Source organism: Strongylocentrotus purpuratus, unplaced genomic scaffold (assembly GCF_000002235.5).
Source record: "Strongylocentrotus purpuratus isolate Spur 01 unplaced genomic scaffold, Spur_5.0 spur5_contig_821, whole genome shotgun sequence".
In the NCBI taxonomy this organism is placed as follows: Eukaryota; Metazoa; Echinodermata; class Echinoidea; order Camarodonta; family Strongylocentrotidae; genus Strongylocentrotus; species Strongylocentrotus purpuratus.
In genome coordinates this window covers 1,154,263-1,169,988 of record NW_022145526.1, presented here as the reverse complement: position 1 = coordinate 1,169,988, position 15,726 = coordinate 1,154,263, and the positions used below count along the sequence as shown (strand labels likewise).

At 37.7% G+C, this 15,726-nt stretch overlaps 1 protein-coding gene across 1 annotated transcript; it reads left to right on the top strand.

Annotated features, from left to right (window-relative positions):
* Positions 1-5,028: 5,028 nt before the first annotated feature.
* LOC100892289 lies at positions 5,029-11,013 on the top strand. Its single transcript, XM_030981053.1, has one exon. The coding sequence runs from the start codon at positions 5,029-5,031 to the stop codon at positions 11,011-11,013; it is 5,985 nt and encodes a 1,994-aa protein (XP_030836913.1).
* The last annotated feature ends 4,713 nt before the right edge of the window (positions 11,014-15,726 follow it).

Below are 15,726 nucleotides of genomic sequence, written 5' to 3'. Positions count from 1 at the left end.
ACTTAAAGAATCTTTCCTAATCCTGCCATCTGATTGGTTGAAAGTAAAGTCGTGATTTTAAATATGCCTGCCAAAATGTTATCCTTGTCAAGTCGAGGTGAGGGAGATAATATTATCTTTGTCAAGTCGAGGCGAGACAGATAATATTTATATTATATTATAATATGCCGCCGTCATGTTTTCATGTTCTGATGAGTTGCGTTTGAAAGATAGAATTCAGTCTAGAAATCAGGGGTACTTTGTTTTTCGAAGAATTTAGACAATATAAATGTAACGTACATCTCTATTAGTTATTTGGGGACTGAATAGATAATAAAAACAAACATGTCAACGGCAAGCAAGGCAATGAAGCATAGTCATATAGCTTTTTATTAAATTAATTTTCTGTAAATATAATTATTGAGTAAATAGGTCGATAATAGAAAAGGGTAAAAGGTATAAACAGTTTTTCTTCGAGTGTATTTTTTTCGTTTAAAATAGAAATTCTATAGCTCTATTAAAAAGAAAAGGAAAACAGAAGCTATGTCGAGAATACAAGTGCGTGATTTAGAAGGAAAGATAGAAATATCAATAATTGTCCGGCCAGTGCACGTCTTAATTATCTGTCTTTAAAAAGCGGCCAAATTCAAAGCTCCCTCTATATAGAAAACTTCCCCAATCGGTGCCCGTTGGTCCCCCATGATCCTCTTTTTCTTATGATAAATGAGAGCTGAGTTAATGAGATAGCCACCTGTCACAGTGACCTCGCTGGTTCGCTGGGCGGTCTAATCCCTTCTGGCTGAAGTAGTAAAGCCTGCCTTTAAAGAAAGAGAAGATGAACTCTATCAAGATTACAAAACGTGTCTTAAGGAAGTGAGAAAAACTATCAATAATAAAAAGCCCGTCTATTTCGTTTTCTAAATTATGGATCGTAAAAATCATGAACTTTTACATTTTGATTCGATCATAATTATGAACCCTTTCTTAATTTCGCAATTTAGAATCCATTTCCAATTTTATAATGGGCCTTTTTCTCATTCATTCATTAAAAATGGTTTACTCTAATACTTTCCTCGCGGCCGCGATGGTTTACAAGATGGACATTTCAAGAGGGACATTGGCAATAAAAATGCATTATTAAAGTATCATGAATAAAGCAACCGCATAGCAAGAACAAACAAAGGCATTAAATCAATGAGACATGTTGAACGAAATAAGGTAAAATATGACGATAGAGGGAAAAGTAAATATACAACAAGGATGAAGGGGAGAGGGAGAGCGTGGAGAAACAAACGTCGATGAAAAGAGACATGAAGAGAGAAGAAAAGACGCGAGTGTTGAGAAAGATTGAGATGAAGAGATAAGAGAGAGACATAGAGAAAGAGATAGTGAAAGAAGGACACATAGAGATAAAGAAAGAAAATAGAAAAAGAAAGAGAGAAGGATAAAATAGAGAAAAAGAGAGTGGCAGGAATATACAGGGGATAGTAAGAAATAACTGAATCCTCGATATCAAGATAAAATTCAAATCTTGATTTGTTAACGTTAAATACACACAAAATTTAATCAATACGTATATGATTTCTGAAATGTGTAGATAAATATAGATAGAGATGTGTCAAGGGGAATTTTCTTAAAGAGCAGCCTAGTGGATTATTACAGTTTCATTCGACGGTCTGGTACAATACAAACATTGCACTGTTCATTGATCAAGTATTATTATAAATATAAGAATCATGCACAAACGCTTGACCTTAAGCTATGGTCACAACTCAGAGCGGCGACCGACCGATTAGTAGCCTGCTCGGTCGCCCGGCTGGTAATAGGCATCGCCCAACGATTTTTGGAGAAGTCGAGCAGGCTGTACAGCCTCAGCGACAGGGGCGGATCCAGGAGTTCTTAGAGGGGGGGGGCAAATTTCCGAGCCAAATTTTCGGATGTAATGGTGGCCAGCAACAACATAATAAGAAAAAACACTTGGGTGGCAGACATAAAATCTGCATCACCCCATTCTCTTTCATGCGGTTTATTAATTGGCGTAGGGTCAAGGGGGCTGAGCTCCATAAAACTCAGGGATTTGAGTTATTTTATAACGGTCAGATCCGCCTTAGCTCAACTCTTAATCCTTGTCTGAATTCAGCCCCCCCCCCCTCCCGCGCGAAGCACAGAAGCTTTGACGTTTCATTTAATTATTAGAGAAAGAAGACGATTCATTGTGCCATTCTCGACTCTTAATCCTTGTCTGAATTCAATTGCCCCCTCCCCCCTCCTGCGCGAAGCGCGGAAGCTTTGACGTTTCATTAAAATATTACTAGAGAAAGAAGACGATTCTTTGTAGAGTTCTCGACTCTTAATCCTTGTTTGAATTAAAAAAGATGTTCTTTGTCTGCTACGTTTTCTTCCTATGTCCTCTTCCTTTTTCTCTTCTCTTTTTTTTTTTTTTTTTTTTTTTTTTGGGGGGGGGGGGGGGGGGGGGAAGGGACCTTATTGTGACACTGGCAGGTCACGTATTGGCATGGGGTTCAGTCCCCCCCCCCCCGAATTAAATTCCCGTCAAATGACCATCATTTAGCAACATTTGTAAGTCACCGTAAGGTTATGGAATTAGAAATAAACCACGTTTGAATTTTGCCTCCCCCGATCCACAACTGGTTGGCTTCTTTTCTTTTCTTCTTCCTCTTTTTTTCCCTTTCCTTTATCTCCTCTTTTCCTTTTTTCTTTCCCTTTCCTTCTTTCGCTCTTAATTGTTTTGATTGGGGTTGGGGGGAGTTGTGGAGGCAACAGCCTGAGAGGCAAGGCCCTCGATCTCCTATAGTATAGGACACCTTGTACAAGCATTTTCCTCCCATCTCTCTCTTTATCTCTCTCTCTCTCTCTCTCTCTCTCTCTATTATGATGTTCATCATGTTCAAGCTCCATTTCTCTTTCGCTGTCTTGGTCCCACTACCTCGATATCTTTTTTTTTTAATTTCCTCACACCAGCATCCAAGTATTATTAATAGTAATATCTGTTTGTGTGGATGCACTATAAATATGGAGTAATTTTTGTTCATTTAAATCATGAAAAATTTGCATTTTGATAAACTATTTATATAAAAATCAACGATTATGGAAATACAATATTCAGAAAAAAGTATCAATTCATGAAAGTCCATAAAAGATGTCATGCACGCAATATGATACAAATCAATCATATAACCTGGGCAAAGGCATGGGGAAATCAAGTTTTTGGGGATTAAAGGGAAACTAGCTGGATAAAGATATATAAAGCAACTGATAAATAGTGAGGCAATGGCGTCACAGACATTATTAGCCGCTCGTTCTCTGTTTTTGTCTAATGTATACATCATCAGGGGTATATTCAAATAAATTATCTCAAGGGAGGAATGATGCCGGCATAAAAGCAAATAGCGGAATGGAAAACAGTACCACTAAAAGATGGAGAGAGAGAGAGAGAGGAGGAGGCGGATGGAGAGATAAAGAGAGAGAATCAATCTTTTCTCATGTCATTTAATAAAGGGTCAAATTTGGTTCTACACCCACAACAAAAAGTGAGTCACCCTTACTCACCCACCCCCCCCCCCCCCCCACCCACCCCCTCTAATCCCAAACTGCTTCCGGCGCGCCTGGACGTAATTATGGAAGATCCAAGACACGATGTTCAGAAACGGGATGAGAACGTCATTATTTTGGTTCATTTATTGTGTAACATTTGCGTAATTATTGGGTTGAACGCGGGTTACAGTAACATCCTTCCTCTTCGACGTAAATTTCACGTGAATGAAGAACATGATTCATCTCAAATCAGCCTCGTAATATTCACGTGAATTTCACGCAGATATTTTGACTTAAACTATCACTAACGCTTCACGTGTTTCTGTGACGCGATAATTTCGTGTATGAAGATGTAATTTCATAACCAAACAAACACGAAAGTATTAGGTTTACAAACCATGGTCTCCAAGGTAGGGATAATCACGTTATTATAATGGTGATATTGCAGTGACAATTGCGTGATTTAGTGTACGTGTGTTTTAAGTTACCTAATGCAATAAACGTATTAACACATTTACGTAAATGTCCGGTGTTTGAAGAACGTAAATCTCCTCAAGTCGATACCTTGATATTGACGTGATTTTCACGTGATTTCGTTTATTGGGCAATCTAGAAAGAATTACAGCTTGAAAATCATCTTACTACATGAACTATCATTATTATTATAAGTAGTAGTAGTAGTAGTAGTAGTAGTAGTATCATACACTGTAAAAAAGAATTTGTTCATTGGTAATTTGTACGTATTTTTTCCATGTAGAATTTACTTGAAAATATAAGTTTTGCCACTTACGCACTAAATTTAAGTCTTGCTAACTCAAACTTTCAATTTAGTAGAACATACGTGGAATATTTAAGTAAAATCAAATACATAAGAACTTTAAGTAATTTCAGCTTGTATTAATTTAGTAATTTTAACTCAAAATCAGAAATTATACGTGTAAGGATCAAGATATAAGAAGCCAAATTTAGTTTTTGTTTTGAGGATACCGTAGATTGACTGGAATTGTTGTACAAACGTAGCTAGGCTTGTCACATGGGAACTACAAATATGATATGATGTGGGCACGGATTCAAGGAAGGAAAACTTTGTTTTACCTACTAAACTACTACTATTATTGCTACTTTGTACATTCCGGTGTATGGAATTGATGGGAGTTCAGTTGAGTGTTAATAAACAAAGAACCATGAAATTACCACATTGTCTCAAGGATCATATGTAGATATCTCTACATTAGTAAAACAAAGTCGATTCTTCAACGGATACTGCATGGATGAAGGAATTCGACACGGCAAAGCCCCCGGGCGTGATACTCGCGAACACCGCACAAGTACTAAAGTCTGACGTGACGTGACACAGTGAGTAATTCAATGAAATGAAACTCAGAAGTGAAATCGGCTGAATGAAATGAAACTTTGAAGTGAAATCGGCTAGACTCTATAGCTCTACACGTTACTGCTGATTTGAAAGGAATGTTTATCAAGTAAATTGCAATTATGCTGGATGGGAATACTACTCCCAAATCCCCAGGTGGGAAAGATAAGGAACTGAGCAATGCCAATGGCAATGATATCGATCATGTCGTGAAAGATAAGGAACTGAGCAATACCAGTGGCAATGATATTGATCATGTTGATGATAAGGAGAGTGGTGCAACAAGGAGCTTTACTAGAGAAAGAGATCTAGAGAATGGGAAAGAAGATCAAGATGACTCAGAATCCACATTGTCATTATGTGGATCATCGGCCTCTTCTGCCAGTACTGCAAAGAGGAGAGAAAGAGAGAGAAAGAAGGAAAGACAACTTAAAGCAAAGTTGATAGCCTTACATCAAACGAGTGAACTTGAGAAGAAACTGAGAACACTTCAAAAACAACATGAAATGGAACAAGCCGAACAAGAAATACGAATTGCAAAAGAAAAGGCTGAGAATTTGAGAAAGAGTCAGCTTTTGAAGGATGAAGAAGCGGAGATTGAAAGACAAAAGACTGCTATTCTCTTGCAAGCAGAATTGAAGCTTCTACAACAAGACTCAGAGGAAGAGCTACAGAAATGGAAAGTGGAAGGTGATTCTTTCCGTGATCGTGGACAAGAACGAGAACGAGTTAGAGATGATTTTGTCGGTGATCATGGACAAGAACGAGATCAAGTTAGAGGTGACTCTTTCCGTGATCGTGGACAAGAACGAGATCAAGTTAGAGGTGACTCTTTCCGTGATCGTGGACAAGAACGAGAACGAGTTAGAGATGATTTTGTCGGTGATCATGGACAAGAACGAGATCAAGTTAGAGGTGACTCTTTCCGTGATCGTGGACAAGAACGAGAACGAGTTAGAGATGATTTTGTCGGTGGTCGTAGACAAGAACAAGAACAAGCCTTTCGCAAGGAACCTGTGAGCAATGAAGAAGGAGCCACCAAACAGATGCTTAGGGAGATGATTAGATTCACTGCAGAAAACAGTCTACCATCGCCAGATCTCGAGCCGTTCAATGGGGATCCACTTGATTACCTTACCTTTATAAGGAATTTTGAATATGTGGTTGAAAAGAGAACTGATGAACCTTTCAGAAGACTAGAGCTTCTACTAAAATACACACGAGGAGAAGCGCATGAGCTTATTCGAGAATGCCCCCACATACAACCAAGTAAGAGGGCATATGAGACTGCCAAGTCCATGCTACACAGAGACTATGGAAAGCAGAGTAACATAATAAATGCATACAAGGAAAGGGCAATTGCCTGGGAGCAGATACGATCAGGAGATAGGCAAGGATTGCGAAAATTCGCAATATACCTCAATAATTGCTCACATGTTAGAGCAGCAGGGGACTTAGGAGGCATGGATAGTGCAAGTTTTCTGAGAGTTCTGGCAAGCAAACTACCCTTGTATCTCCAACAGAAGTGGATCTCACGAGTAGGCCTGACTCGTGATATTGCCAATAGGAATCCCACCCTGGACGACCTTGCACAGTTCGTCATACAGACTGAAAGAAACATTAACGATCCCATGGTACAGGGATTGGGATATCAGAGGACTGAGAAAAATGCTTCCTACAATAAAGATGAGAAAGAAAAACTACAAAAATCAAGAAGCACAAAGGCATTTGGTACAGCTACACAACAGGATAGGGAGCAGAAGGAAAAGAGGGAACCAAGTTGTACTTTCTGTGGCACCAACTCAAGGCATGTTATTGACGAGTGCCGAAAATTTGAAGCCTTGACAGTTGAAGAAAGATCAGAGCAATGTAAAAGGAAAGGCCTCTGCTTCCGATGCCTGAAACCAAAACATCTGAAAAAGGAATGCAAGAGTAAGATCAAGTGTGATGTCTGCGACAGGATGCACAACACTTTAATGCATGATCCCAGGTGGATGAAAGACGGAGAAGGAAATACAAGGAAAACCACCAATGATGCTTCAACATCTACCGATGTGCAAAGTGAAGCTGGAAGGATCTCTTCAGGGTCTACCAATGTGAAGAAAAGTGTTGGAGGAAAACCCCAGACATCGACGTGCATGACGATAGTTCCAGTCATCGTGAAGCACAAAGGAAATGACAGATGCATATCAACTTATGCATTCATAGATAATGGATGTGGAACAGTCTTCTGTGACACAGAACTTACCCAAAGGCTGCATGCAAGAACCAGGAAAACCAAGCTAATAGTCAAGACATTGAATCTTGAAGAAGTGATAGATACAGAAGTCACTGTAGATGAGCTGCAGATCGCAGGAGTAAAGGAGAAGGAATTCATCAATCTTCCGCCCATCTATGTCAAAGATGGTATACCAGTGACAGTTTCAGATGCTCCAACTCAAAAGGATCTGAAACGATGGAAACATCTGAAGGACATAGAATTGCCCGAAATAAGTAACCGCAACTCTATTTCAAGGGTAACTCTCATGATTGGAGCCAACGTTCCGTCAGCATCGATGCCTCTAGAAATTAAAGCTGGTGACATCGAAGAACCATATGCTATCCGCTCAAGGCTAGGTTGGCTCGTGTATGGTATACAAGCTCAAGAGCAAGCAGATATTCACAAAGTCTGTTTTTGTAAACAGGAAGAAGTTTCCATCATTCCTAGACAAGAGGAATTAGAACGGAAATTCAAAGACTTCTGCAATATGGAATTTACAGAGAGACTAAGTGATCACAGAGAGGGCCTGTCAGTTGACGACAAGACTTTCTTGGACATAATGGAGAAATCTATCACTAAGAAAGACAATCATTATCAGATAGATCTGCCCTTAAAGCAGAGAGATGTGGCTATGCCTAACAACAAGGACCAAGCTGAAAGATTTCTGGAAAGACAAGGACAGAAGTTATCAAAGAACAAGGAAATCCATGAACAGTACACCACATTCATGAATGATCTGGAAAAGCAAGGCTATGCAGAGAAGGTTCCAGAAGCAGACTTGGACAGACATGATGGGAAGGTATGGTATATCCCTCACCATGGGGTGTATCATCCCCAAAAGCCAGGAAAGATTAGAGTAGTCTTCAATTGTCCTATCAGCTACAAAGGAAAGTCTCTTAATCAGGAACTCCTACAAGGACCAGATCTAACCAACAGATTGCTTGGTGTTCTCCTCAGATGGAGGAAAGAGAAAGTGGCTATAATGGCAGATATACAGTCTATGTTCTATCAGGTGAAAGTTACACCAGACCAATGCGACATGCTGCGTTACTTGTGGTGGCCTGAGGGGGATATCACCAAAGAGCCAGTAGCCTACAGAATGCTAGTCCATCTTTTTGGGGCTACATCTTCTCCCAGTTGTTCGAATTATGCCCTGAAAAGAACAGCAACGGACAATGAAGGTTGTGCAAAGGAAGAAGTCCTAGATGCCATACAGAAAGACTTTTACGTTGATGATTTTCTGAAGTCAGTATCAACACCCCAAGAAGGCATTGATCTAGCTGAATCATTAAGACAAGTGTTGTCCAAGGGAGGCTTCAAGTTAACCAAATGGTCAAGCAACAGACGAGAGGTCTTGGATTCCATTCCAAAGGAGGAACATGCTGTTGAATTGAAGGATTTGGACTTACAAAGGGAAGTTCTTCCAACTGAACGAGCTCTTGGTGTGAGATGGGATCCAGAAAATGACCAGTTAGGATTCAAATTGAAAGAAATGTCAAGAAAGGCTACTCGCCGAAACATCCTATCAGTAATGAGCTCAGTCTATGATCCCTTCGGGCTAGCAGCACCATTCGTTCTGAAGGCTAAGATAATTCTGCAAGAATTGTGCCAAGCTAAATTGGACTGGGACCAGTCAATCCCTGAAAAGCAGAAAATGGAATGGGAACATTGGATGAATGAGCTACAAAATCTTGACCAGGTGAAGACTGAAAGATGTCTAAAACCAAAGAACTTTGGTATAGTAACAAACAGACAGCTGCACCACTTTGCCGATGCTAGCATGGATGGCTATGGTGTTGTGACCTACTTGAGACAGACAGATGAGAATGAAGAGGTTCATGTGGCATTTTTGACAGCCAAAGCCAGGGTTGCCCCACTGAAGCCTCACACTATTGTGAAGATGGAGTTAACTGCTGCAACACTCGCAGTAAAGCAAGACAGTATGATCAAGAGGGAAATGAATATGGAGTTGGATGAGACAGTATTTTGGACGGACAGTCAAACAGTTCTGAAATACATTGCCAACGAAACTGCCAGATATCCAGTATTTGTGACAAACAGACTGAGTATCATCCGAGATGGATCAGAGACAAATCAGTGGAAGTACATTCCTACCAAGTTAAACCCGGCAGATCATGCATCCAGGGGATTGGATGCCAGTGAACTAACCAAGAAGAAGGAATGGTTTGAAGGCCCAGAATTCCTAAAGCAGTCTGAAGAAATATGGCCATCTGAGGGTGTGAAAGCTCCAGCAAGAATGGAGAAAGCTGATGATACTATGTCAGGAGATATGGATGAGACTCACATTCATGCCACAATGATAAACAAGGAGGATCCAATAAGTGCACTCCTGTCGCACTATTCTGATTGGGATAAGCTGAAACGAGGAGTTGCCTGGATATTGAAGTTCAAGAAAATGCTACAAGGAAAGGGGAAAGGAATAGATGGCAATTCCAGTGAAATGTTCAGCCTGACAAATAAGGACATTGAAGATGCCGAAGTCGCAATTGTTAAACAATTGCAACTAGAATCATTCCCAGAGGAAATGAAACGACTGGCTGGTCACGGAGAAGAGAAAGGAGTACCAAAACGCTCTACCCTTAGTAACCTTGATCCAGAATTGAGCAATGGGTTACTTCAAGTAGGTGGAAGGTTGCAGAATGCCCAGATTCCAAGCAGTGCTAAACATCAATACATCCTACCAAAGAAGCATCATGTAACCACTCTTTTAATGCAATACATCCATAGGAGAGTTGGTCATCAGGGACAAAATCACATGGTAGCTGAATTACGACAGAAATTCTGGGTGGTAGGAGCTGGAGTTTTAGCACGAAACATAGCAAGGAAATGCATCATTTGCAGAAAGAACCAAGGAAAGGCTGGTCATCAGAAAATGGCAGAACTTCCAAGAAGTCGAGTTCAGAGTGACGAGCCGGCGTTCACCAGAGTTGGCATGGACTATTTTGGTCCTTTTGAAATAAAGTGTGGAAGAAGCATAAGGAAAAGATATGGCGTAATCTTCACATGCCTGTCCTGCAGAGGGGTGCACATTGAAGTTGCATCGAGTCTAGACACAAGCTCCTGTATTGAGGCTATTCGTCGCTTCATCAGCCGCCGAGGACCTATGAAAGAGATGTTCTCGGATAATGGTACAAATTTAGTAGGAGCTGAGAGGGAACTGAAGCAGGCATTAAAGGAGCTGAATCAAGACCAGCTGATCAACTTTCATGCAAACCATGGCATTAAATGGCATTTCAATCCTCCTGCTGCTTCCCATCAGGGGGGAGTATGGGAACGCCAAATTAGAACAGTCAGAAAGATATTGTGTGCAGTCATGAGAGAGCAGTATCTAAAGTCCTACCAGAACGAGGAGCAGCTCCATACATTTATGTGTGAAGTGGAGGCCGTCATAAATAGTAGGCCTCTTACCCGATGTTCAGACAACCCAAATGATCTGGATGTAATCTCACCAAACAGCTTGCTGACTATGAAGGGTTCAACGACGCTACCTCCAGGGATCTTCGACGACAAGGACATCTACGCAAAGAAGCGGTGGAAACAGATGCAGTACTTGGCAGACCTATTCTGGAAGAGGTGGGTGCGAGAATACCTGCCTTCCCTACAACGCCGACAAAAGTGGCTGCAGCCAAGTCGTAACCTTCAGGTGGGGGACATTGTACTCGTCATAGACGAAACAGCGCACAGATGTTCCTGGTCCATGGCCCGAGTGCAAGAGGTTATGCCAGACAACAAGGGGTTCGTCCGCAGAGCGAAAGTGAAAACTGCAACAACATCGCTAGTAAGGCCAGTAACCAAGTTGTGTATTCTACTGGAGCAGGAAATTTGAATGGAGTTTGTCTCAAATTTATGAAAGGATCTACTACATGTATAATATGTGAAAGTGCCTTTAAGTGGATGTGCTTTGAATCATTATTGGAGGAGGATATCAAGCAAATGAAGCAATTTGTGTTTGGATCAAGCGAACAAGTGGAATTCAGAGCGCCAGTGAAATTTTGTGTTTGTGTTAAAGTGAAAAGTAAAATATTAATAGCCCTTTGGCTAATAATTGGTAATCATTTGTGATAATGAGCCAATACAGGATCAAATCATGTTTAATAGCGAATTTGGATCTGATCAACACATCTTTAACCGCGAATTTGCATTGGATCAACACATGTTTAATCGCGAATTTGTATTGGATTAATATATGTTTTATCGCGAATTTGCATTGGATCAACATATGTCAAGTCGCGAATTTACACAGGATGATTTTGTCAACACGCGAATTGCAAGAGAGCAAAGTTTTACGCGATTTCAAGAGAGGACGCTTCCATAAAAGGATGTCAATTTAAGACATTTAATTATGATAAGTCAGCACCGAATATTGTTTATGCTTTGCAAGAACGATAAAGGATATGAACATGAACTGGAACGAACTATTGAACTTTCAAACTGTTTAAGTTGAACTCTGTGAAATGCTATTCATGACTGAAATGTTCGTTTTGAAATTTGATGTTTTATACTCATACATGTACATGTATATATGTAAGTTTGTTGAGTTTCAATATTTCTTTGTGTTATCACAATTGGGATGTTTAAATTGAGGATGATGGAACATACATGTACACAAATAATTAAAAGAGAATATTTTGTTAAAAATTTGTTCAAGGTAATGATTGAATTAGCCTCAGAGTTAAAATCAGATACATTTTGTTAATATAAAACATACCAGAAAGAGAGAACTCAAATAGGGTTAAAGGGAGAAAGTGTTTTGAAAACAGTGTATTAGTGTATGCACTCTGCAGTGTAGAGCATTATAAGGAAGTTCAGATTGTGTTATATTTAAATTGAGGATTAACATGTTTAAGTGAAGTAAGGAATGTTATTTAGTTTTATGTGCAAATGGCAAGGATATTTGCATGTGCTTAGTAGTCAATCCACAATGTGACTTCAGTCATGCAGGTAAACTTCGGACAGATTGATATATGCAAATAGAAAGAACAAGGTTAATGTTCAAGCGGAAGTATAAGTATTACATGTATGAAGATGGTATTATGCACAATGCTAAATATTTCCTTTTCTCTATTGTTTGAAAGTACATGTGCATCTACGTTATTTCGATGTTCCTTTATGTTGATGTACATGTACATCAGTTCAGTTCAATTGAAGGTGTTCAGAAATTGTTTTATGTTTAAGTAAAAACAAAAGGAAAAATGTTAAAGGTAGTAAATACAGCCACTAATTATTCTTGTTTTGGAAGAACAATTCTTGTGTTTGGATTTCATATTACTGGTTTATTTCCAGAGTTATTTTTTGAAAGGCAATTATAACGAAAATGGTGTTTTTGATAATTTAATTACCATAGGTATTACATTTTGACAAAAGTTTGACAAAAGTTTGACAGCTATGAGTAAACATTGAAAATATTTTGATTTAAAGTTATCATTGATTCATGATTATTTTGTATTGGATGCTTTTGTTGAGTTGATACAGGAATGTTTATAGTAATCCAGGGATAAAGCTCGATTTTGCAGAATTTAGTGTATTCTGTGCATTTAGATAGTAGAAATTGGCAGAGTATAGAGATATAAGTGTTACATCTCATTGTGATTATGATTTGTTTTGGAAACAGTTAGGTATTATATTAATAGAAAGTGTTTGAATTTAATTTTACCTAGGTTATGAGACAATATGTAGAAAATGGTCATAAACATTTGATAATACATGTAGATAACAGTTGGTATTTTGTTAATTTACATCAGTGGTGGACAATTAAGTTTTGGTTAAATATATGTTAATCGTTGCATCCTCTAGCTGCAACTGGGGGGAGGAATGTAAGGATCAAGATATAAGAAGCCAAATTTAGTTTTTGTTTTGAGGATACCGTAGATTGACTGGAATTGTTGTACAAACGTAGCTAGGCTTGTCACATGGGAACTACAAATATGATATGATGTGGGCACGGATTCAAGGAAGGAAAACTTTGTTTTACCTACTAAACTACTACTATTATTGCTACTTTGTACATTCCGGTGTATGGAATTGATGGGAGTTCAGTTGAGTGTTAATAAACAAAGAACCATGAAATTACCACATTGTCTCAAGGATCATATGTAGATATCTCTACAATACGTATTACTCAAACAATTTATGTTGATTATTCTTATCTTTTTAAAGTAAGGACCGATGCAGTGCGTAATAGAAATATTTACAAAATTTATGAATATTCATTAAGACCAAATTAAACTCTTTTTTAAATAAAACAATTCTTTTTTGTGGTTGAATGAAAATTTAAGGACTTTAAAACATTTACTAATTCATTTAACATGGCTAAGCAAAGACAAGACAATTTTTAATTGTTACCCAGTTCAAAACAAATCAAAACTTGATATTTCAGGAAATTGTCAACCAATTTTCCTTTTAAGATGCTACGATCAAGTATATATAAAATTTGGAGCCTTTCAATATGTGTCGAATTGAAGCGTATGTAATAGTTTGTGATGGTGGTAGATATATATATACGGTTAAATCTTAAATAGAAGTAGTGTTAGTGATTAGTGATTAATCTTAAATAGAAGTAGTGAATGATTAGTGGATGTTACTTGTTAGATTAGATGGGTACCAAATCGTGCAATATGTAATCCTCTATAATATATTTTTTTTAATTATATAAAATGATTACAATACTTAAATTATTTACGTTAATGTAACTCGATTTAACTGAGTAAAAATTTATTCAGCAAAATAAGTAAATTCTACTTTAGATGCCGTAGGTAATATTTACTTAATAAAAATAAGGCAATTCTTTTCCTCAATTTCATTGAGTTATTTCGACTATTATTTGTTTACAGTGCAGTATCGGACCACTTGAAATTATTAAGGTAGTTCTTTCACTGACGGTTCTGATTTTTGATTATTACATTGATATAAATGTCTGTATATTTGTATTATGTGTATGTTGAATGTAAACATATCATTGGGTCAATAAAAACTTATCAAATATGTATTTTTTACATTATCATTTGTACTATTGTTATTATTATTAATAACTACTAGGATTACTATCATCTCCATCATCATTGTAATCATGATCTTCATCACTAGCTTACTCTCCCTCTCTCTCTCTCCCTCTCTCTGACAGGAGTATACACAGGGGCTTTGTGTCGACGAACCGTAGACTGCCCATCTATACTGCACAAAGGCGGAACTAGGGTCGGCATAATTCAAGGCGTTGCGATCAGAGGGGCACTTCAAAGTGCCCCGAAAACCAGTTTGATTGGTACGGACAGGGTTGTTCACATCGAAGAATGCTTTTCGGATGGTACGAGTTGGATTTTATAGCTTTATAGAATTATAATAATGATAATATTATGAATAATAATAATAATAATAATATTAATTGTAAATTTACATTGCGCAATTTCTATTCAAATGAAAAACCCAACTGTCCATAATAATGTTAAAATAGTAAAGCAAAAATAAAAGCATAAAATTACATTAACACACATAAAATATGTCTTATCATACAGTATATGTGGATGGATTTGAATGTTGATAGGCATGTTGGAGAATATCGGGGTTCAAAGGAGTTCAATTCAATTCAATTCGTTTATTTACATTTCAGCAAATCAATTAAATATACTAAGGTAAATATATGAAATATATATATATATACAGTACATACCCCGGTACATTGGGAATTGGGATTGCCATAACAAAATCAATTGGGGTTTTTGTCGAGACGTCCACCTGAAAAAAAATCGGAAATGTTTTGCAACTAAATGTTTGAAATAATGTTTAAGTAAGAATTGGTATAAAATATAACATTATAATAAATATCATGATATAATATAAAAAAAAAACACACACAAACACGCAAATCAACTACCTACACAAACCATGTACAAAATACACAATGCAGTTTATACAAAAAAACATTATTACATTTTTTTTAGTTATTAGAAATTCTTCGAATTTCTCATAAATGTGTTTAAAGGATTGATTGATTGTATTTCAGTAATAGATTAGAACTAATATCAACAAGTCGATGGAAAAGTTTCCTAAAGCAGGAGAATTTTCAGAATATTTTAAAACATTATAAGATGTGATGCATGCCTGGTTGAGTGAGGGAGAGAAGTTGTACTAAAACATCATACAATCAGTTGCTACCACTTTTTTTACTTACAATTTTAATGAAATCTGGATCCTGTTTCATATAACTCGTTATGAATAAGAAATGCTAAATTTATGTAACAAATATGCTCTTAGGCAATCAAACGCCACTATCTAACTGGCTTATAACAGTTATTGCTACTTGTTATTGCTAACACGTTTTTAATAAAACAGGGCCCTGCTCTCAAAAAGAAGAGTTCCAGACCATTGTCGGCAAGTTCGTAAAGATTGCAGAAATTGCCAATCTTTTGTCAAGATCTTCATTAACTCGCATCCATTCCACATAAAGATTTCATGTTCCTCTTTTCATTGGTCATAACAGCCTTCCGATTTCTTAATTTTTGTTGTGGATATGAAACTGTGCACAAAAAAGGGGGTGTTAACTGAC

Excerpts from the sequence above, each read along its gene's own strand:
- LOC100892289 (XM_030981053.1), top strand. The coding sequence starts at position 5,029 with ATGCTGGATGGGAATACTACTCCCAAATCCCCAGGTGGGAAAGATAAG.